General features: G+C 41.3%; 2 protein-coding genes across 2 annotated transcripts in view; one reads left to right on the top strand and one right to left on the bottom strand.

The window, feature by feature from the left end:
- Positions 1 to 1,064: 1,064 nt before the first annotated feature.
- On the bottom strand, positions 1,065 to 13,461 carry selenos (selenoprotein S). The gene is made up of 6 exons (XM_085278788.1): positions 13,192 to 13,461; positions 12,800 to 12,925; positions 10,551 to 10,657; positions 10,372 to 10,461; positions 8,191 to 8,263; positions 1,065 to 1,714 (listed from the first exon to the last, which is right to left on the bottom strand). The coding sequence occupies exons 1-6, from the start codon at positions 13,283 to 13,285 to the stop codon at positions 1,629 to 1,631; spliced, it is 576 nt and encodes a 191-aa protein (XP_085134914.1). The 5' UTR covers positions 13,286 to 13,461; the 3' UTR covers positions 1,065 to 1,628.
- A 2,896-nt stretch (positions 13,462 to 16,357) lies between these two features.
- The window catches only part of chsy1 (chondroitin sulfate synthase 1), a 29,324-nt gene continuing 22,570 nt past the window's right edge, over positions 16,358 to 23,111 (top strand). Inside the window, exons 1-2 of the mRNA XM_085278775.1 lie at positions 16,358 to 17,069; positions 22,319 to 22,814. Of these exons, the coding sequence (XP_085134901.1) occupies positions 16,747 to 17,069; positions 22,319 to 22,814 (819 nt within the window). The 5' untranslated portion in view covers positions 16,358 to 16,746. The remainder of the gene's footprint in view (positions 17,070 to 22,318; positions 22,815 to 23,111) is intronic.

The following is a 23,111-nucleotide window of genomic DNA, read 5'->3' as shown; positions in this document are numbered from 1 at the left end:
AACTTCATCAGAAGTTTAAATCACCGCCAGTTCAGGGCATTTCTGGGAGCGTTAGATACAGAGCATGGTGACTTGCCCTATCACACAGATGTGCGATGGCTAAGCCAGGGAAAGGTGCTGCAAAGATGTTTCGAGCTTCGTGAGGAGATCTGTCTGTTCATGGAAAGCAAAAGGAAAGACACAACAGAGCTTTGAGATGAAACATTTATGTGTGAAATGGCGTTTCTGTGCGACATCACAAGCCATCTGAACGTGATGAACCTGCAACTGCAGGGACGGGGGCGTCATCTCTGATATGTGCAGTACGGTGACGGCGTTTCAAACCAAGCTGAGTCTGTGGGAGACGCAGAAAGAAACCTTGAGCCACTTCCCCAGCTGCCAGACCACGAAAGAGAAGCGCTCTACCGCTCAACATACTTGCCGCCGAGTTCCGACGCCGATCTGCTGACTTTGAAGCTCAAAGAAGCAGGTTTGAACTACTTGCCAATCCTTTTGGAGTTGATGTGGAAAGCGCACCACCGAACCTCCAGATGGAGTCGATTGAGCTCCAGTGCAATGACACACTGAGGGGAAAATATGAGAGAGCGGGTGCCGCCGAGTTTGCACGTTTCATCCCCGACACAATGCCGCAGCTGCGCATCCAAGCTGCTCAGACGCTCTCCATGTTTGGCAGCACATACCTGTGTGAACAGTTGTTCTCTTTGATGAAGCTAAAAACATCACACCGGAGCCGTCTTACTGATAAACACCTTGACTCAATCCTGAGGACTTCCTCAGCTCAGAGCCCGACCCCGAACATTGATGAACTTTTGTCTGTGTTTTGTCTGTGTGAAATGAAAAAGCTCAAGGTCATTTCCTGAACGGCTGTTTTACTTTTCACACTACAGTGTTTAGACTCCACACAGCCATTTGTCTTTAAGAACACTGTGGTGTTACTGCTGCTTCAGTAACAACAACATTCAGTTCTTCAAAGATATGCTGTGGAGTGTCTGAGAAGCACAATGTACTGGTTTCCACATTACACACAATGTAAATAATACAGTAACTGTTAATAAGACAACACATTTAAAATCCTGCAGACTGTATTCTTTATTGTATAATGCAAATGAGCACAACAATGTACAGAACCTCCTTCCATTTTTATATATCAATTTTTTCAACTATATAATCCGAAAGTTCAATTTCATTCTGTTTTATCCACCAGCTAGAGTCCTGGAGTAATATAAACTATTCAGCTATAGTGGCACACTTAGGTATAAACAAAATAAAATATATAAGGAGACCCCCCCCACACACACGCACACACACACATACACTGGTTGTGTGAAAATCATCAGCCAACCCTACTGGTTATAACCGTTTATAGGAATGGCTTCATGACAAGCAAATAATTTTCAGTTCAGTTATCTACTAAAAGCATACAATGGGTTGAAAGTGAACACCGAAGAGAAATAAAACATGGTGCAGGTACATGTCATCAATTATGCCAACTGATCAACAACTATGAAGTATTCTCAACTCTAATAAAGCATGGGATAGGTGACATTATCAGCTTAATTTCCACAGCCAGTGTGTACATCAGGATGTCAGAGGTCAAAGGTCCAGCAGTCCAGCGCCTCCAACCTTTTTTAACCTCATCCACCAGATGAGGGTCCTCTCCTGCCAGGTCTCCAGGAACAAGAACCTCCTCCCTGTCCAGTGAGGGGATTGTAATCTGTAAAACATGCAAAGAAGAAAGGAAGCAGACAAAAGAAACATTTAACACATTAAAACAAAATTAAGCTTTTTGTTCTAAAACGCAGAGAGTTGAGGTTTTTTGAGTTTTTGCTTTGTAATAAACTTCAAATCAGTGTTTCAGCTGATCTGTTCTTAAAGCCAATATTCCAGTAGGGAAAAACTATTTGATCATTTGTTCACTTTCAAACTTCTTTTCAAGTGTGCTCACCTCCAAAGGAAAAAAAAAAAGAGTCTAATTTTTGATGGTAATTCCATTCATTTAATTTCTTAATGATATAGAGAGAATATCAACGAGAAATGTCTCGATGCAGTTAACTACGATGACCTGGATGACTGAGAACCTTCACAGACTTGATGCAGTTAAGGAAATTCCAAGTTGACTCGGTTCCTCTGGATATAACGTTATCACTGGGAGAAACGTTTCGTCATCATCCAACTGCCTTCTTCAGTCTCAGCTGACTGCAGGTTCCCCCGCTCAAACTCAATGTGTATATTGTCATCATTGAAAAAGTTTCTACAACGTCACATGATACAGTCAGACTGAGCGGACGGTCTTTCCTCAGCTCCCACTGGTACATGTTCATGTTTAATGATTCCTACTTTCTGTACAACCTCGAAAAAGACGCCTCCCACAAGAGCTGCAAAATCTGTATCCAACAAATCTCCTGAAAAGTCAGAAGTGAATGAGGGCTAAGGAGGTCTATCTGATCATTCATTAGTAAGCATAACTATTTACCTGCCTGATTTTGACCCTTATTCACACCAGCGGAGGATGACTGCATATTTAACAAACAGTCCTGTATTTATTGAGTACATCACTAAACAGTGGAATGTTTTTATATAAGTCCATCGACAAGAAGCTTGGTGACAACTGTGATTATTCAGAAACAGAAGAAACATCAATAACCCAAGGTCTGGAGCTACATGCACCCTTGCTCATGGTGTGAGGACGATCATGAAAAAGGAGGTGGATCAGCCCTGAACTGCACAAGAGGAGCTTGTTAATGATCTAAAAGCAGTTGGGACCGAAGTCACCAAGAACACCACTGGTAACACATTATGCCATATTAGACTTATCTTGCAGCACCCACAAGATCCCCCTGTGGTGTCGCATATACGCATATATTTTTAAGACTATGAGTTCTTTTCTAAATGTACCACAGTCGACCACCCTGAAAGCCTTTGCTGACGTATGTAATCAATTCCTTTCTTTGTAAACAAGGTTGAGTCTATCAGGTCAGGAATAGTATTTTCTACACAATCATTTCTTGGGATTAAAGTGTTTTGAGAAACTGGTCCGACGCCACATGATGTCCTGGCTGCCACCCAACACTCTACCCACTCCAGATCGCATACAGCAAACAGATCAACTGAAGGCACCACTGTTACTACGATCCACACCACAATCTCCCAGCTAGAACAACAAAGGGCGTTACACCAGGCTGCACTTTGTTTTTGTTTTTTTTTTTAAGTATGTTTATTGAGATTTTTTTATATAAGGGAAAAAAAAGACAAAAAAGCAACAGACAACACAGCAGCAAGGGCAAAAACACACAAATAAGGCAAAAGATTACACTGCAACGACAAAAATACTACTTCAACACTGGCAATAAACAGAAATAAAACGCTAAGGTGGTAGGCTGAGTTATTGGTGATCGATCAAACAGGACTTTGTTTTAATACATGGTCTAAAAATGGCTGCCACACATCAAAGAAATTACTACTAATCCTCTCCATGTGCAGTAGAGCAGTCAGCTGTCAGCCACATTTTGAATTGAGGTACAATATACGACTTCCACAGAGTCAAGATAGTTTTCTTAGCAATTACCATTCTGAACAAAACTGTAGTTTGTGCAGCAGAGCTGAGGTGTAAAAGGGAAGAGGAAGATCCAAACAATGCAGTTATTGGGTCCGGCTCTAATGTGCGATTATAGATACCAGAAAAACATTTAAAAATGTCCAACCAATAGTTATGCAATTTGGGACAAGTCCAAAATAAACGAGTAAACAAGTTTACAACGATCACATATCGGACTGATAGAAGGAAAAATCCTGTGGAGTTTAGTTTTTGAATAATGACGTCTGTGAAGCACTTTGAATTGAATCAACCGATGCCTGCATTTATAGAGCAACAATGGATCCTACACAGACTCCTCTCCCACACCTCATCTCCTATTTGCAAACCAAGCTCCTCCTACCATGCCATCTTCAAAAAGTCAGATTTAAAATTTAAATACTCAGAAAAAGCTTTCACAAAACCAGAAACCAACTTTTTAGAATCCGGGGAGCTCAGAAGGAGAGCAAAAATTGACCCCTCTCCCAGAAGAGATGGAAAATTTAGGATACTCTGACGAACATAGTTTCTTATCTGTAAATAATGAAAAAAATGTGACGCAGGGAGAGAGAACTTGTTCTGCAACTGAGTAAATGATGCAAACTGCCTGTCAATATATAAATCTTTGAGAGTAATAATACCTTTCTGTGTCCAGACCTCAAATAAGGCGTCTAAACATGAGGGTGGAAATGCATGATTACAATATGCTGGAGTATGGATCGAAGTGTCCGGTAGAGCACAACCTTTTTTGATCTGACGGAAGATTTTAACGCAGTTCGAAACTATTAAATTATTGACCTTGGTTCGCGGATTAGAGGACGAAAAAAGAAGAGCAGGGAGGGAACGATTCTCCACCCCACCACTCTCTGTGACCACCCGGGGTGGGGTCTCGGCAGACATGACCTTTCTGTACCCTTCCTGCCAGTGAGCAGGAGTTCTGGCGTTTGCAGCCCAATAATAAAACTGAAACAGTGGCAGAGCAAATCCACCCGTAAGTTTAGACTTACATAGATGAACTTTTGGTATCCTGTGAGCTTTAAAGCCCCAAACACATGGTAATACTACTGAGTCGACCACTTTAAAAAGTTGCTTATTCAAAAAGATAGGTGAGTTTAAAAATAAATATAGAAATTTAGGAAGGGAAACTATTTTGATTACATTAATGCGACCTACCATGGGAATAGGGAGAGCCCTCCATTTCTCAATGTCCTTTTTCAATTTTTCAACTTGTTCAAGATAATTCAACTTAAAGATCAATTTAGGATCCTTAGGCAAAATAACACCAAGTATTTCAATCTGTCTGTAATTTTAAAAGGCAAAATTTTCAAAAGATCAACATCCAAGTTAAAGCCACAAACTCACTCTTCTGCCAATTAATTGTATAACCTGAGATTTCCCCAAACGACCTCACCACATCTAAGAGTACAGGAACAGATCGCTCAGGGTTTGACAAGAACAAAACAACATCATCTGCATATGAAGAACAAGCTGCTCTTTGTTGACTTTAGTTCTACGTTAACTGATACAGACGGACAGTAAAACTGCTGCATATTGGACTTCCTTTTATCAGAAACTTCTCTTGGCCTGTGTACAGAGAGTTAGAGTGGGACCTCAGCTTTCATCAGCCTTTACACCGGCTCTCCACAAGGCTGTTTACTAAGTCCCCTCCTGAACACTCCGTACACACATGACTCTGTCAGTACCCAACCAAGACAATGCAGTCATTAAGTTCACAGATGACACCACCGCTGTGGGGCTCATCTCTGAGGGAGACGAAACAGCGTACAGAGCTGAGGCTCAGATGCTATTGGATTGGTGCGCAGACAACAACCTGGTATTGGACTTCAGAAGGACGAAGTCAGTGCTACAGCCCATCAGCATCAACAGGAAGTGTTTGGAAAGCGTGTCCAGTTTCAAGTTCCTGGGTGTGCACATAGACACCGACCTCCAATTGAGCTCAAATACCTGAGAGGTTTTAAAGAAGGCCCAACAGCGTCTCCAATTTCTGAGAATCCTCCAAAAATGGACCTGAAGAGGGAGCTGCTCATCGTCTTCTACTGTTGTGCCATTGAAAGTGTGCTGACATACTGTACTGTATCTCCAGCTGCACCATGGCACACAAAAAGGCACTTGAGATGGTCATTAATATGGCCCAAAAAAAATCACTGGACAGCCTCTGCCCTCCCTAAAGGACCTATGCAGCGCTTGCTGCGCTTGCAACATCCTACAGGACTGCACACACCCAGGACACCGGGTGTTTAAGTTGCTGCTGTCTGGATTCAGGCTGCTGAGGTCACAGACAAACAGACTCAAGGACAGCCTTTACAACAAGGCAATAGCCCTAACCAATGCTAACAGCTGACCTGATTAGCTACCTCCCTGGGCTTTTCTGGTAGGAAATAATGTGCAATAAACATTCATTCTTTAATATATTAGGCCATACCTATTTGCACTTTTTATCCAATCTAAAGTTTACTGTGCTCTGTTTTGTTGACGTGGGACAATTGTCCCATTTCGTTATACTACTGTACTAAGCATGAATGTGCAATGATAATAAAGAGTTATCTTATCTTATTGTGCAATCAAAGCTTCATTATGATCACACCCCCTTAACCTGAATGTAGGGAATAACCAAGCAAACATTTATGGGAAAGAATCGTCTGAATCCTGACGATGAATAAATAAACACTTTAATAACACAACTTGTTAAATGTATTACGTAGAAGAATAGAATAGAATAGAATAGAATAGAATAATCCTAAAAAACAAGGGGAAATTTGGTACATCTTAACAGTAGTTTTACTAATAATGTGTGGATTACATACATGGATTTAAATTCAGTGAAGTGCCTGCTGTAAACCACTTGAATTTTTTTTAACCCTTCTGCACCCCTCTGATAAATAGCTGCAGTAGGAGACCGTTAAGAGAGCGCAGAGTGTCATTACCATCACAGCAGATTCTTTTGTCACACATCTGGTGATCGTTCGAACAGCTCTCCAACACCCATAGAAGGCCACCGACTCCACATGTAGACCATATTCCATGAATCATTGACAGGAAGTATTTACAGAACACTGTTATAAAACCAGTCCTTTTCTTTGTATTCTCCCGAACTTCCCGACGTTCAAATTAGAGATGGCACAATACCACTTTTTTATGTCCGATGCCGATATCCTAAATTTGGATATCTGCCGATACCGATATGAATCCGATATAGTGTAATTTTTAATATCTTGCTGCATTGTGTATAAGTTCATAGTCAAGTTTTAAAAAACAAACAAACACTAAAGCTATTCTGCTATACCTGTATTCAAAAAATACACTGCACCCAAAATGTTTCATAGTTAGCAACACTCATCAATCTAATAAACTTAAACCTGCACCATCCTCCCTATTCTGGTGTTTTAAAGAGTAGTTAGCAGGAATATTAAGCAACCTAACTAATAGGGTTGCAAACTCCCAGCAAAAAAAAATAAAAAATAAAAATAGGGAACCACCCCTCACCTCATGATGCTTAATCGATGTAATCAACTTTACTTTAATGCATGTGTAAAAAAAAAAATGCACAGAAATAAATTATTTTTCTACAATAATTAAATAGATATAACATCTTTCTTCTACAGAACTGCAGACTGCACTGATTATATCTTCCCAAAAGTACTATGGCTTACTAGAGTGTATTAGACTTAACAGTTACTATATACAGTAATGGACTTCTATATATTTTACATCAGGTAAAAACTTTGGGTGTAAGATTCAGATAATTAATTATTAAAAGCTCGACATTTTAAATGAGAATAAGAAAGAAAAGTATGTCTTTGTGCCCCCTTTTCCCTGTTCATGCCCTATCGGCCCCCCTGGCTAAACTTTGCTAGATCCGCCCCTGCACAGTTATGTCAGCTGTAGAAAAAGATCCTGGTGTAGAATTTATTTAATATTACTTTCTAACAACAGCTTATCAAGCTTAAACGTGCTGCTGTTGTTCAGCCGCTGGTTTCCTCTTTCTGGTGCAAAGTGGGCCAAAAACAAAGAAGAGAAAAGCCGATCAGCTGATCACTGATCAGTTTCATGATTGAAGTAGCAGCAAGAAGAGGCAGTCGCTCCATATATCGGTTGTTAAGCTTAACGTGGGAATGCTTTACAAACATTCAGAGATGAACTTACACACTTGCTTTACTTCTCTCTGGGAAAACTTCCTCGGAGATGAAATGCCGGGTTGGTAGCGAGGCTACAAATGCTAAACCAGACCGCCAACAGGTCTTGCACGCCACAGCCGCTCTATCACGTGAGCACACTGCTCTGACGTGCAAAGGTTATCAGCTGAGTTACGCCGTGTTGCAAGTTTTGTGAGGTGCTTTTGTGATATTTAATGGATCGATTACATTTTTTATTTCTTTCCGATATCCGATCCAGTAATTTAGGTCAGTATCGGACCGATACCGATACGTAATATCGGATCGGTCCATCTCTAGTTCAAATGAGGGATTTTTGTTTTTCTTATTTTAGTGCCTGTTGTTCAGCTGCCGTGCTTCATTTGCATATGGGGGGGTTGTAACTGTGTTGCCTCCTCAGCACATATGTCAGTCATATAAACAAACCCTACCTCATCTACTACGTACCTGCATTGCGAAAAGGCCTCTTGTCCTTCTTTGGTTTCAGCATCGTCTGGGATGAGCTGGTCTCCTCAGTAGTCTGCAGTGACACATATTAGAATAAAATCTTTATTGTCACTGTTACAAGAACAATAAAAGGCAGTTTGGCATCTCTCCATGTGTGTGAGGAACACAATAGCGTAAGTATTAACTAGGGGTGCACCGATACACAAAATTCACGGTTCGGTTCGATACTTTGGTGTCACGGTTTGATATTTTTTCGATACAAAAAAATGTTCATGCCTTTTTAATTTGTTATTTATTAAAATTATAAATATATATTTTAACTCAAAAGTACAGTTTTTAAATTTAATGTTGCTGAAACAACAAAGTAATAAAAAAATAAATCTGATGGAGAAATCCCTCATCTTTGGAAAAGAGTCCATTACAGAGAAATGGCTCTTTCCAAAATAAAAGCTATACTATACGCTTCTTCTGGGCTATATTCTCAGCAGCATATTAAACATATCAAGGCAAGGCAAGTTTATTTGTATAGCACAATTCAACAACAAGGTGATTCAAAGTATATCAGGTTTTCACATGAAAACCAAAATAGTTCCAAACGCCAGATCTGAATGAGGGTGGGGGAGGTTCAATTTCGGCTAGCGTTGAGGCAGTTGCCATGTTGCAAGGAGCTTAACTTCTGTTCCTGTCACTACCCGATCCGGACCGTAACGATAGTTACGGGTCAGAGTATCTGTTGAGATGTTAAGAATAACAAGCATCTCTTAAAATGTTTCCAATAATGAAACATTGTAATACAATGTAGACAAAAACGATAAATAAAAAGATAGTGACAGATCAGGACTCCTCGATCCTTACTGCGCATGTGCAAAGTCGGACCGTACAAATCGGGTCTACCCGATCTGTACCGCGCATGTGCAGGGTTTTCTTCTTCTTCTGTTCGTTTAATGGCAGTTTACTCCCCAGTGTACGAGGATACTGCCACCTGCTGACCGAGCGGTCTAACCCTATTGTAAACTGAATTAGCGTCATTACAAACATGTGTTAAATTTGATTTAGTGATAGTCGAGTGTGTTTATGCTCGTCTGTGTGGAGAGGATTGTTGGAATAGTGATGATGATGTCTGCTGTCACTGTCAGTTGTCAGTAAACACTTCATCTGGCTGCTGAATTGTCACGTGACATGTTACAAAGTCTGTATTATTAACTCTGTAATTAGGCGCCATTCTTCTTATTTTACGGCGCTGTTGCTCAATCGGGGGACGCTCTCTGTTGAGGAGAAAAGCATGAATTTCTTTGTATACGGATTATCCATTGTTTAAATGTCCCGGGCAGTCGAAAAGGAGGCAGAGCTGTTGAGAAATGCTAGGAGCTAACTGGGCGCTAACCGTATCATTCAAATATATTGAATGTCGCAATGTTGGCAAAGAGAGGAAGTGACGTAAGATTTGCGCATGCGGGGTACCGATCGGGTTTCCGGTACGGATCGGGTAGTGACAGTCCCGCTAGCTTGCGCTGCGCTCAGTGGATCTGCGCTCGACAGTGCAGCCTTGGCGAAGTAGTCGAGCGCAGATCCACTGAGCGCTCAACACAGACAGCATCGTCAGAAGAAAAGTTGATAAAATAAATTAAAAATGTTGTATTGTTCGATACATATGCGTACCGAACCGAAAGCACTGTATCGAACGGTTCAATATCGATACGAGTGTCGTTGCACCCCTAGTATTTACACAATAACAGACACATTTACATTTACACTAGAACGATATGTACAAGTTATACATACACCTGCACCTGCAGTTGTGCATGTAGCTAAACAGGAAAAACCTTCTAAAATCATGAGTTCGAGGAAACTGTAAGTGTAGCTTACATAACGAGGTGAAATACTAGGGAATCGATCTGGAACAAGAAGTAGAAGCCAGAGATGACACCTGGCTATACCCCTTCAACAAACTAATTACATTGTGATGTATGGCTGCGTGGAAACTGCGGGAAATCAGATCGCTTCTTTATTTCAATGTGAGGCCACGTCAACAGCTACATGAGTAAATATACTTTAACTTCACAAGCTTTACTGAAATTGTCTAAATAACTTGTTAAATGAACGAGTATCATAACAGCCGTACTTGAGGACACACCCTTTCACAGAGCAGCACAAATACAAATGTTTCAGATGAAAAATTACCTGAGAGAGTTTTGGAGCTCCTTTATAACTCTTTCCCTGCTGCATACTCTCCCACATCTCTATTTTCTGCCTCCTCTTCTCCTCTTCTTGCTGTCCACAAATTAAATAAAAACAGTGTGTTGACATCTGATATTGACAGAAAATCATCCTTCTTTGATTTTCTTTTTTACAAACTCTACCAATTTCTGTTTCTCTCTAAAGATGGACGCTTTGGCATCAAGCTCTTCTTGCATCTTCATCCTGGCTGCTGCCATAGCCTCTTCTCTCCTTTCCACCAGTGTTGGATCTTTATGTAACAAACAGAAATCGAAAGTTAAATCAGGACGATGCAATAACATATCTAATAACATATCTTCAAGAGAAATACAGGTTACCAAGGGCAGATTTTTCTATATACCTACAGATCAGACACTTCGTAAAGACAGATGTAGTAACCGAAAAATCAGACTTGTGTCTAAGGACTTCCAAGTCAAATAATATTGCGTGCCGTTCTAGCTATAGTACATATAGTACATATAGTACATTACAAGGACAGAGACAAACAAACATGGAAAGAGAACTGAGAACAGAAAAATTCAGAAATATGTGGAAAAGGTTTTTAAACGTCATGTGTCCCAAATTTGTTTTCAAAGACTTACAAAATGCATATAACACCAGATCCCCTTTAATTACATAGAGAACACAGCATCAACTCCTTCCCTACAGCCACCTGTGTGCAAACAAAATGTGCACCTCATCCCCCCTTCTTCTCCCACATGTTTGCACTGAGTTGGAGATGCTCTGGATCTCATTGTACATCTGTATAGTGACAACAAGTGCATTCTATTCTATTCCTCTCTAAGAAAAAGCTGTTGTAACCCTTGAAGCCTGGATAACAACAGTGACCGATACCCACAACCTAAACGGGATTCGATACATCAAAAAGAGAACGGACTGGAGAACTTTGAATGGGCCTGTGATCCATTACTGTTGTAAATGATTTAACTGATTAAGGACAAGACATTCTAACACACCTGAGCCAGTGTGACAATGTAATTGCCCCCTAACCTAATTAATGGTCGTGCAACTCTTGCCAGCAAGAACCCCAGTGGATCGTTTTCAGTAACAGCAATGCATATTTGACATCGCCTGGGGGGGATTTTTTTCTTTTAAATTAGCTACACTGTAGAGTTTGAGGATGAATAGTCTGTTTAAGGTCATGTTGAAACATTTTAATCTGACTTTGATCAGGCCACTTCAAAAACACATTTGTTTCCTAAATTAATCATTTAGAGGTGGTCTTGTGAGCGCGTTTCAGGTCATTGCCAATAACCCAAGTGTGCTCAAGGGTACAAACTAATTGCTGGATGTTTTTCTGCAGGATTTTCTGGTACAGAATAGAATCCACAGTTTAATCAGCTATGATGTTCAGGTTCGTCTGTTCCACTCTGCATGTCAAATATCCTTGAGCAAGATCCAACGTCAAGTTGCTCTCAGGCAGGCTGCATAAAGCACTTTGAGTGCTCAGTTAGAGTAGAAAGCACTATATAAGAACCAGTCCACATCATGTCATCAGCACAGGAAGTCACTGCAGGGTTCTACTGAACGATAGGCATTACCGCCACATACACGCTCTTATAGGAAGAGAAGAAGTCAAAATAGGAAGCGAAGTCTTTGAGGAGTGCTTTTTGCAAAGAGTTTTCCACAAAGCCTCGTGGTTTAAAAAGTCTTTCTACATCTCTAAATGTATACATTTGTATATCCCCAAGTTTCTGTAGTGGAATTTAATTAAAATGGCAGTAAAACCATTACAGTCAGGGAAAAAATATTTGAAGCCTAATTCATTTTGTAAGGTTGTCCACTAACAAAGGATCTGCCTATAATTTCACTGGTAAGGTTATTTAGACAGAGAGATTCAGGACAATCACAAAAAACTCGGAAAAAATTCGCGCTCAATGGATGTGGCGCAACACACCGGGTTACAAAAATCACTGAAGCGCCACACAGTGTGACGTCAAACTCAGAGCACGAACCAGTTAAAGGTGGTCAGCACCACACCTCCCTTGTGGGAAGAAAACAAATTTCCACCGCTTGGATCCGAGATCTCGTTCTTTTGATGACGACCCAGAGTTTGTGACCATACATGAGGACAAGAATGTAGATCAACCAGTAAATTATCCAGCTGGAGGTAACAACTTGTTCCTTTCATCACTTTATCTGGCTGAAGACTCAAACGTAGAGGTGCTACGTCACACTCAGCTGTTAATTGCCACAGAGCGTCCTACACCCACGAGGAACAAGCCTGACTTGTTGCTGAAAACGTTGAACAAGCTCTCACTGTCCTGCTGCAGCATAACATTGGATACGAGAAGCTGCACTTCGTGCTGATATAATTCTTATCTTTGTAATACTGTGGTTGCTGCACGAATATAAAGTGAGTTGTGCTGACCTTGTGAGGCTTGTGGCGTTGGGCTGCGCTGGCTTGATCTCCTCTTGTTCAAGTGCAGAATGAGCAGGTAGAACATCACAGCTCCAAACACCAGGTACCAGCCATAATGGGCCACGAACTCCTCAACTACAGCAATTCAGTTACAACAGAAATAAACAATAATCTAAGTAGCTGTGACATTTTAACAACGAAACGATGGAAACAACATTTTTTCAATAAATACAATCTTAAAAGAATAAAATACTAAATGTTTGCGGGTTTATGTACAGCTCAACATGTCGCCTTCATCCCACCTTAACATGAGCTACAGACAGATACGTCTTACGAACGTTAGTAACTGTATTCCTATATTCTTTATCATTTAAGCTGGTTAATTAAACGTACACGCTTACCAGTCAGGCTCAGGGAACTCAAGTCTTGGTTTTTTAAGGGTGGCTTCTTCACATGGAAAGTGGAATCATCGTCTTCGATCGTTACATCATCCATTCCACACTCAGACGAGCTGACCGTCTCAGACAGCGTCGCGTACAGGCTTCTGTTAGCTCGTAACTGCTTTCTTTTCCAAAGAGCTTCTTTAAAACAAAATGTAGATGGTTATTTACGATGACGTGTTGGCGGAAGCCAGATGAATCATTCGAGCACGCGACCGTGTCGCGCAAAAGAGGTCACTTCCTCTTCATACCTTTCATAATAAAAGTTAGAGACACAGATCATCAAACAAATTTAAATATTGGAAAAAGATAACACAAGTAAACACAAAGTGCAGTTTCTAAATTATTAAGGTTACCAACGAGCTCAGAACAACACCAAAGAATATGATCGTCATCAGGAGGGGACAATGCAAAGCAAAAGAAGTCCCTGTTTTACCTCATGGGGTTCAGTGTTGCTGTTGATGGGTTGTTGCTGATGGTGCTGGGGGGCTGAGACTGTAGACGTTAAAATCTCCAAAGGAGAGCTGGTAGCTGATTAAACAGGTGTTATGGGATAATAATTAAATGCAAAGATCTGTGACAGCGCTTGGATCCACGAGGCAACAGATTTTTAAAAAAGTGGGAAATAAACGAGGCTCTGCCTGTGACTCGCTCTTTGCCTCTCTTCCTCCTTCACTCTCCTCATCTCATCTACCACTGTCCGTTTGCTGTCCATCTGAGAACAAAGCACAATTTGTTATTGCATTAATCTGTTATTTTATTATCCACACTTAACAACTCTGCACCATTAATCCATAATAAAGTAATGATAGAAAAGTGTTATAGAACCAAAACATTGTAGTTGTGTTTATTGTTGTTTTTCTACTTGAACACTCCTGCAATGCAACAACTGGTACGTGTGTTATTGTTACCTGTGCTCTTTGTGATCCAGCTGGTGAGAGATCCACTGTAGCTCATGTATTCACTGTTTCCTCCTCCTCTCCTTACAGGGCCGGTCTGGACAGTGTTATATCATGCGTGATCATTTTAAAATATCTATACACATAAAACACGCACACCCACATGCATGTACAGTGACATATTATACCTTCTCCAGAATACTTTACATACTACAGCAACAGGTTTCGATCATGGTGCTGATCCGGAATCATTTCCTTGTTATTTATCTCCAGTGCTTTAACAATAAAGTAATAAGATTTTTTTTTTGAAAAGTAATAAATATAAAATAATGTATTTATAATGATTCAGTTTGTTTGACTATCCACTCGGTGCAAGGCTTTCCGCCTTATTAAATGCTTAAACTTTAAAGATAATAATTTTGCTGCTATAAAATCAGCACTTGTCATATTTGAAATAAAAATCTAATATAATCTGTTTCTTGATGTATTTTCTTTAAAATAAATGGGGCAGCATGGTGGCACGGTGGTTAGCACTGTTGCCGCACAGCAAGAAGATCCTGAGTTCAATTCCACCATCAGGCCGGGGTCTTTCTGTGTGGAGTTTGCATGTTCTCCCCGTGTTTGCGTGGGTTCTCTCCGGGTACTCCGGCTTCCTCCCACCGTCCAAAGACATGCAGCTTGTGGGGATAGGTTAATTGGATAATCCAAATTGTCACTAGGTGTGAATGTGCGAGTGAATGGTTGTCTGTCCCTGTGTGTTAGCCCTGCGACAGACTGGCGACCTGTCCAGGGTGTACCCCGCCTCTCGCCCTATGACAGCTGGGATAGGCTCCAGCGCCCCCCGCGACCCTGAAAAGGAGAAGCGGAAGCGAATGGATGGATGGATGAAATATCTTCTGCTTGTTGCTGTTCCTTAGTTTCTTGGCAGCTACCTGATTCACACAGTCTCCTCTTAACAGTTGATGTAGAGATGTGTCTGCTACTGGAACTCTGTGTGGCATTTATCTGGGGTGCTGTTTTGTGATTTCTGAGGCTGGTGACTTGGATGAATTTATCCTCAGCAGCAGAGGTGACTCTTGGTCTTCCTCTTCAGGGGCGGTCCTCATGTGAGCCAGTTTTGTTGTAGCGCCTGGTGGTTGTTACGACTGCATCCTTTTAACAGGAAGAAAAACCCAGACGATAAGGCTTTTCCTTACCACTTTTGGCAAACATGTGATCATTGGGGGGCGTCTGATTTTTGTTATTTTCTCTCTATTATTGCAGGGTCTTATAATATAAAGTGCGACTTGCACTATAGAAATAAAATTGAATTGAAATGACATGTATATGGGAGGTGTACTTTTGCAGAATTAAAAGTAAACATGGTGATATTTTGTGCTCAGTATTTTTTATTATCTCAATTGAAAACACAAACAAGAAAAATCTTGAAAATAAATCTTCTTAATTTTTTTTAAACTGTTAATAACAAAGGATTTTTGTCATTTACTTTCAGAATGTTCAGTTTGACATTTTTGATAAATAGGGAAACCATTGTTTCTTAAGAGGGTGGTGTGTGTCAAAAAAAGAGTGCCAGGAGTCTTTCATGAGGTTTTCCCAGCAGAACGTTGCAGTTCACAGAGATCGTCAATTTAATACACGCCAGAAGCGCTTTTTATTGTCACTTATTGACGTGGCCTAAAAAGAAACATGCTGTAAAATCTTCCACAATGAAGACAAGGCACAGTTTTCGACGTGGTGACGAACGCCACCACAAGCACTTGGGGGCGCTAGAGTTCAGAGAACAAGCATGCTGCATTTAAGGACGTTAGACTTTCAAAACTTTATTGTGACTCGTTCTTTTATCGGCCACAGATCTTAATAAATGACGGCGTAATAAAATGACATACTGATACAAATTTTTGTCTTGGAAAAACGATTTTATGTTAATAGGCTTTTACACGTCACACTCAGCATTATCAGCATGTGTGTACACAATCAAGCAATGTGACTTTTGTTAGAACAGTTTCACGCAATAGCTCGTGCATTAGTGACACTTATAGTCACTAACTATATAACTACTACTGCTTTAATGTAAAGTGTTATTAACTATGGCAGAAAGAAGCTACGCTTTGGCTACATTTACACAGCAGATGAATTTAGACGTGTGAGTATGGTTTCACACGCAGCTTAAAGGCAGCACCGTCGGGCCCACGGGGGTGGAGGCGATTAGAAGATTTCTACGGAGCTGCCGTTGGGTCAAACCACTGTTAAACCCTTCGCGATCCTTCTTCTCGACAGACATTCTTGCCATGTCTAGATAATGGTGAGAGTCGGACCACTACTGAACGCTAAGTGATAAAAAGCTACTGCGCTTTTCGATCGCTGTGAAATTCGTCCATGATCGACAGCGGGGGACGGCTTGATCGCCCGAAGGACCAACGACAGAGAATTGTTCAAGTGACGGCTTCAGTAAGACTGTTGCGATGCTACGTAGGCATCTGGAAGAAAAGGGCTTTTCTACCATGAGAGATTGCGCGTGAGCCCGGTTTTCTGGCGGAAAACGAGCTCTATCGACCCAGTCTTCAGTGTTTGTATCGAGACGATCGAGTCTTGCTTATCGCTTTTACCGACAGAGCTAATGAAGTTTGGGGGAATGGCAGGTCGAAGTCGAAGAGCCTGGTTTAGTGTTCTGTTGGGACTGGTTGTTGGGTTCACACTGGCTTCCAGGCTGATTTTACCCAAGGCGAGTGAGTTGAAGAAAGCTGGACAGAAAAGAAAAGCCAACTCTGCCGGGTGTGGGCTCAACGGGGGTCTCGGGAAAGAATACGGGGGAGTCTTGTGGCCTGAAGTTAACGGTTCACCGCCGACTGAGAAATCTGCTTCCAGATCGAACAATTTCCTATTTGTTGGCGTCATGACTGCCCAGAAGTACCTGAACAACCGTGCCGTGGCAGCACACAGGTATGTGACGCCACTTACGGAACAATGCCCGAACCTATCAATTTAATATAAAAGAACTAAACTTGGAAACGCACGGGCCTCTTGTACAGTAGCCTCTTCAGTTAACCGGCTATACGTATTATAACGTGAAACATAATGATATTTATATGTTAGCACACAAATATGCCACATTATGTGACACGTATAGCAATGTTCTGTCCGCTACCAGCTCGTATGGAGAGTAAAACTGCTTTAACTTCGACTGGTCGTGGCTGAGGAGGTAGACGAGATCGTCAGCTGTAGATAATCAAACTGGATCACGACGAAGTTCATCACAATTTCTTCTTTTCGTTTTGTTTTAACATATTAGCAAACAGTTGACCCTTTTAAGCAGACATACCTGATGGCAAACAGACAGGAAAAACCTTAAACTTTTAAAAATATATTTCTAACAAAAACATCAAAAATCAGTCTCTGTTATAGGCTTGAAAAGTGTGACCAGTTTTCTGAGAGCTTTACTTGCATGTAGTGCCCACTTCAAATTTCAATTGGATTCAAGTCTGGACATGTACAAGGTAATACCATAAACCCAGTTTTTGCTTTTTCGCTTTTCAAGCCATATTTTGCTTAATTTACTGCTGTGCTTAGGACGGTGATTCCTTTTTAAAGTTGTAAGTCCAGTTCAATTAAATCCAATTAAATTGACAAAGTCCCAATTCACAACAACCTCAAGTCATTTCGTATCAAAAGGTATAGACCCTACAATTTAGAAGAAAGAGAAAACTGAGTAAAACCCAACAGCCAGATAATCTTTTATGAGCAAGTGGAGAAGTAAAAATAAAAAATGTTTCAACAGAAAGTTCAGGCCATGACCCAGGCGGAAAGAAAAGAGGAAAGTACTCTTCTTTCTTTAGTACCACAGTACTGTAGACAGCATGTGTGCCAAAAACTGTAGTTCATCTGGAAGTGATGAGAGCACATGGGTACATGTTGTTTTTTTGTTTTGTTTTTTATAAATGGTGAAGAAAAAAGATGGAACTGTGACTGCAGTGAACAAAAAGCAGTGTAAGATAATGTCTGACATGTTGTAAGGGTAAGTATTTAAAAGAAGTGTAGCAGTGTTACCTTTCAGGTTACTCTACATTAAAGATTACTTTTGCTTTTATGTTTATTTTTGGAGAGGAACCATATTCCATCAGTTTCAGTGTCATTAAAACGTTTAGATTTACAGTTTGAAATAATCTTTATTGTCCTTTACTGGCCAGTAATTCCCACAGAACTCGACTGTGGTTGTGGTGATATTGAGGCATAATGTGTAGGTACATAGACACCCTGTATGTGTGTATGTTTGTAGAAAGAGGCACTTACATGGTTTCCTAACTTATTTAATAAATAATACCATATACAGACAAAAGCTAACTTTCCTCTGATTGGCTGTTCCTTACTGTTTCCAGAGTTGAGATGTCCACATCTTCTCTAACTCTCACAGCCTTTGGTATTTCTCAAGCTGCTGGTAGAGCTATATCGTCACAATGGGCGTCTTCCTCTGCTTATCCACAACTACTATGTCATATTGGTCACCTACCACCAGCTTGCCCGTCTATACCTGGAAGTCTCACAGGATTTTAGCTTGGTCAGTCTCAACCAACCTAGGGTGTGTATCCCATTTTGACCTTGGGACATCTAGACCATACTCGGCATAGATGTTCCTTTATGCTATGCCAGCCATTTGGTAATGGTGTTCCAGTATGCCCTGTCTGTGCTGAAGTGTCTAAGGTGCATCTTTGCACAGGCTGCACCTGGGGTCTTGCCTGGTGTGGTAGACCCCAGACTCTATCGCTCTTGTGCTTAGGGCTTGTTCCTGTGCACCTTTCAATCCAACTTTGGTCCAGCCATAGGATTGGCTACTTTTTCTATTGACCGGTGAAACGCGGCGTGCAGCGGCACATGAACAGTTATTCAATTCAATTCAATTCAATTCAATTTTATTTATATAGCGCCAAATCACAACAAAAGTCGCCTCAAGGCCATTTTCCTGAAGTACTAATGGATCTATGTTGTTTTATCCTGAATAGTGCTTTTGGCACTCACTTGTCCTCAGCTTTCTATCTTCGGCGGAGAGTACAGTTATAGGGTGCTGGACGTGAGATGAAACCATCCATACGTAGTAAGGAGCTTTCTTGTCTTGTCATGATGATGTCTAAGGCAGATGTCATCATCACAAGAGCAGGACAGGGAGGAAAAAAGAAAGGTGGGGGATAGGGGGAGATGAAATAAAAGGATGGAGTACTCTGGTAAGAAAAAACAAACCTACAGCATCTGGAACACAAATTCCAAAATGCAGAGATGTACAAATCAGCAATGTTCTTGTAGTGTGAGAGAGCGTGTTAAGCCCCTTTTCCATTAGGACCTACTCTGATCAACTCTGAGTGGTTTTCCATTACAATCAAGTACCAGCTCATGTGCGTGGTCGCTGTAACGGTAATGCAGCTTAGCGTTGGTGGCGTAATTAATATGCGACATGAAAGGTACAACAAAGGTGGCCATCGAGGCAAGAATATACCCGCTGCCCGGTCTGTGACACGGGAAGTGGTGGTTTTGATTTTTGTAAATGAGACGCTCTTGTGACTCATCGAGTGATGCCACCGACCAGCCAATCAGTGGCATGCAGTCAGACATCATCACATTTTTGTACCTGCTCGTATCGCTGTGACCTATGACACCCGAACAGTGACAAGTCCGTCCGATCCATACAGCTTCTGCACACCTATCCCAGCAGTATAAGAAGGAAGCCCCAGGTTGGGTGCCCACGTCCACAGCGGTGCTGCTGCATTACAGCCAGCAAAGCCACATGAATGACCTTATACATTGTGACCTACGTGGAGCTGATGAAAGGCTTTTTCACAAAACTATTATTCTAGGTCCAGCCAATTTATACCTAGAGCTCTAGTGTTACCTGACTGTAGTGGAGTAGTTGTGGCATTTCGAGAATTACAATTCAGAGGCAGGACTGTTAATTTACTTCATCTGGTCCTGGGGCTCTATTGTTTAGGAGACGCCGTAGGGCTTCATGGAATTTGGATGTAGAAAGAGGTGAATCCAGAACCACAATCTGTTCGTCATTTAACTTTGGTGGATTTGTATTGTTAAGAAAGTTTGCAATGTCAGCGTTGGAGGGATTCATCTGTATAAAGTCTTTAAAAGATTCATTTATTTGTTGTCGATCATGAGTAATGTTCCCAGTGGAATCCTTTATAGAGTAAATAGTTTTCTTCCTTTTTATAGCTTTAACAGGCTCTTTAGCAAGGACTTTTCCAGATTTATTACTATGTTTAAAGTCCTCCAAACGCAGCCTTTGCATCAGAAATTTTGTTCTCTCGTTAAATATTTCATTTTATTCTAGTTTTCTCAGGTTGTTAAATATGTGTGCTCTTGTGGTGAGCATAGGTATATTCTAATGATTGAATTGTTTGTGCTATTTCTAATACAAGCGGGGGTGGGGTTCCTTCTTATATGAGCAGTAAGATAATGTTTTGCCACACATTACTGCTTTTCTTGCTTCCCATAGAACACATGGCGATATTGCTGGTAGGTCATTACTATCTAAATACGTCACCCACTTGTTTTTGAATTATTTAAGGAAATCTTGTTCTTTCATTAATGATGTATTAAATCTCCAGGTCCTCGTGTCAGAGAGCGGTTGATTCCATCACTCTCAGCAATCATTCACCAGTATCTGAGTGTCTGTGATATCACTAACTCAAAGATAATCTAAGTGAGATCGTAAGTGCTGTACTCTGTACTCACCACCAGTGAGTGTACCAGTGGCCACTCTTTCAGTGACGAGCATTTGCACTACTGGCAAACAATGCTGCAAGTTTTAGTCATTACGTAACTGTACTGTTTAAACGGGAAACCTGCACCTCCAAGGACATTTTAACATGTGCCCTGGATAATGCAGGGATTGAACCACCAACCCTCTAGTGAATACAGTTAGTACCTCCTCAGCTACAGCCACCCACAAGGAGGACGTCATTAGACTAAAAAACCCAAATAAACCTAATCGAAACTTTAGAAATGGCTGTATCACCAATCTGGTACACTGGCCAGATATGCAACACCACACTTGTGGTTAGCAAATATGCAATTTGTGGTTAGTGTCTTGCCTAAGGATATTTGGCATGTAGACTAGAGCAGCCAGGAATCGAACCACCAACCTCCCATCTAGTAGTGCCTGCTGTAGCCACAGAGCAAAGTCGTCGAATATTAAGGCTAAAGAGACAAGGAACTTGTTGAAGAGGACTTTAGTTACGTGGAGAGTTTTTGGCCGTTTGGACAAAGAAGCAGAGTTCTGCAAACTGTGTCAAAAGTGTGTTCCCAAAAAGGCAGGTAGCACCATAAAATGTTAACATCTTAAGTAGTGCCACCCTTGCACAGTGTGCAGTTGACAATATACGTGCACAATGCAATCCACAGACGATACCGAATTTTATTTGCACAGATACTTTTTCCCAGTCCATGCCTTGTGAGATAAAATAAAGTGGCACAGTGATATCACCAATGCAGCCGCCCATTTTATTCTAAAGGACATTATACGCGTGGACGCGTGGTTGTTATCCTCGGATTTTCGGTTCTCTTGGGTGCGGTGGAGGTCCGGGGCCTCCTGGGCATTTCCTTGTCTGCCTCTGGCTCTCATGGGGTGGGATTACTGCAGTCTCACCTTCACTTTTCAAGTCCGTTATATGACAAACACAGGCGTTCACGTCCTCTCTCTCTGGCACACACGCAGATGGTTTTTTTGGCTTTGTTTTGTTTTAAATTGTTACTGAAGACAATCAGAGGACAGGAATACCCCCAAAGAAGCAGGACCTGCTCCAAAACAGGCCTGTAATTGATAAACAGTTACATGTTGTTAAAATTCAAGCCGGAAGTGTGCGCTTCAACCATAACTTGTTTGATTTAAACTCCGATGTGGTGCTATACAGAGGCAAAATGACTAAAACTGTTATTGTCACAATATTTGATGTTTAGCAGGAATATTATTGGAAGGTTATGATGCAAATTAGGAATATCACTAAAGTATGAGCTTTCTACCTCTGAAATAGCCGCTGGTTTCTAAATGCTGAACATTTATGACTGTGCCACCTGTTTCAGCCATATCCAGATGAATGTACCTAGTGGTGTCCTCTGCAGAATACACACTTGTTTTTGGTTGTCTTAGACATATCATCATAACACCAGTCCTCTCCTTTTGTCTGTGTTGATTACAGGACATGGGCACAGACAATTCCAGGTCGTGTGGAGTTCTTCTCCAGTGAAGGATCTGACACCTCCATACCGATCCCGATAGTGGCTCTGAAGAATGTAGATGACTCATACCCTCCCCAAAAGAAGTCCTTCATGATGCTTAAGTACATGCATGACTATTACCTGGATAAGTATGAATGGTTTATGAGGGCTGATGATGATGTCTACATCAAGAGTGAGAAGCTCGAGAGCTTCCTGCGCAGCCTCAATAGTAGTGAGGCCATCTTTCTGGGTCAAACGGGAATGGGGGCCCGGGATGAGCTTGGGAAACTGGCTCTGGAGCCTGGGGAGAACTTCTGTATGGGTGGGCCAGGCGTCATCATGAGCCGTGAAGTTCTTAAGAGGATGGTACCCCATATCAGAGAGTGTTTACAGGAGATGTACACTACCCATGAAGATGTGGAGGTGGGCCGGTGTGTCAGGAGATTTGCAGGTGTTCAGTGTGTCTGGTCGTATGAGGTAAGGTGTTTGTTTATTTATTTATCTGTGTAGTAATTTAGTTGTTGTACACAGGGCTTCCAAGTGTGAGGTGCAAGGGAGTTATGGGTGGATTTGAGTGTATGTGGGCAGAGGAAGTGGTATAGGATTTATCTGGAAGGATTTAAGACCGATTTAGCGCAACATGCTGTTGTCTCTGAATACACTTCCATAAATTCACTTAGTAATCACAACAAAAGGCTTCAGTGTCTTTACTACCTGTATTGGGATGCATTACAAAAGTGCTAACACTGTATACTTTTAATGGTGCCAGTTGAC

The sequence above is a fragment of the Mchenga conophoros genome, linkage group LG1 (assembly GCF_057382185.1).
Source record: "Mchenga conophoros isolate Kocher_MC1m ecotype Shallow Benthic linkage group LG1, M_conophoros_male_GT1.1, whole genome shotgun sequence".
Taxonomy (NCBI): domain Eukaryota; kingdom Metazoa; phylum Chordata; class Actinopteri; order Cichliformes; family Cichlidae; genus Mchenga; species Mchenga conophoros.
This window is presented reverse-complemented; position numbering and strand designations above follow the sequence as displayed.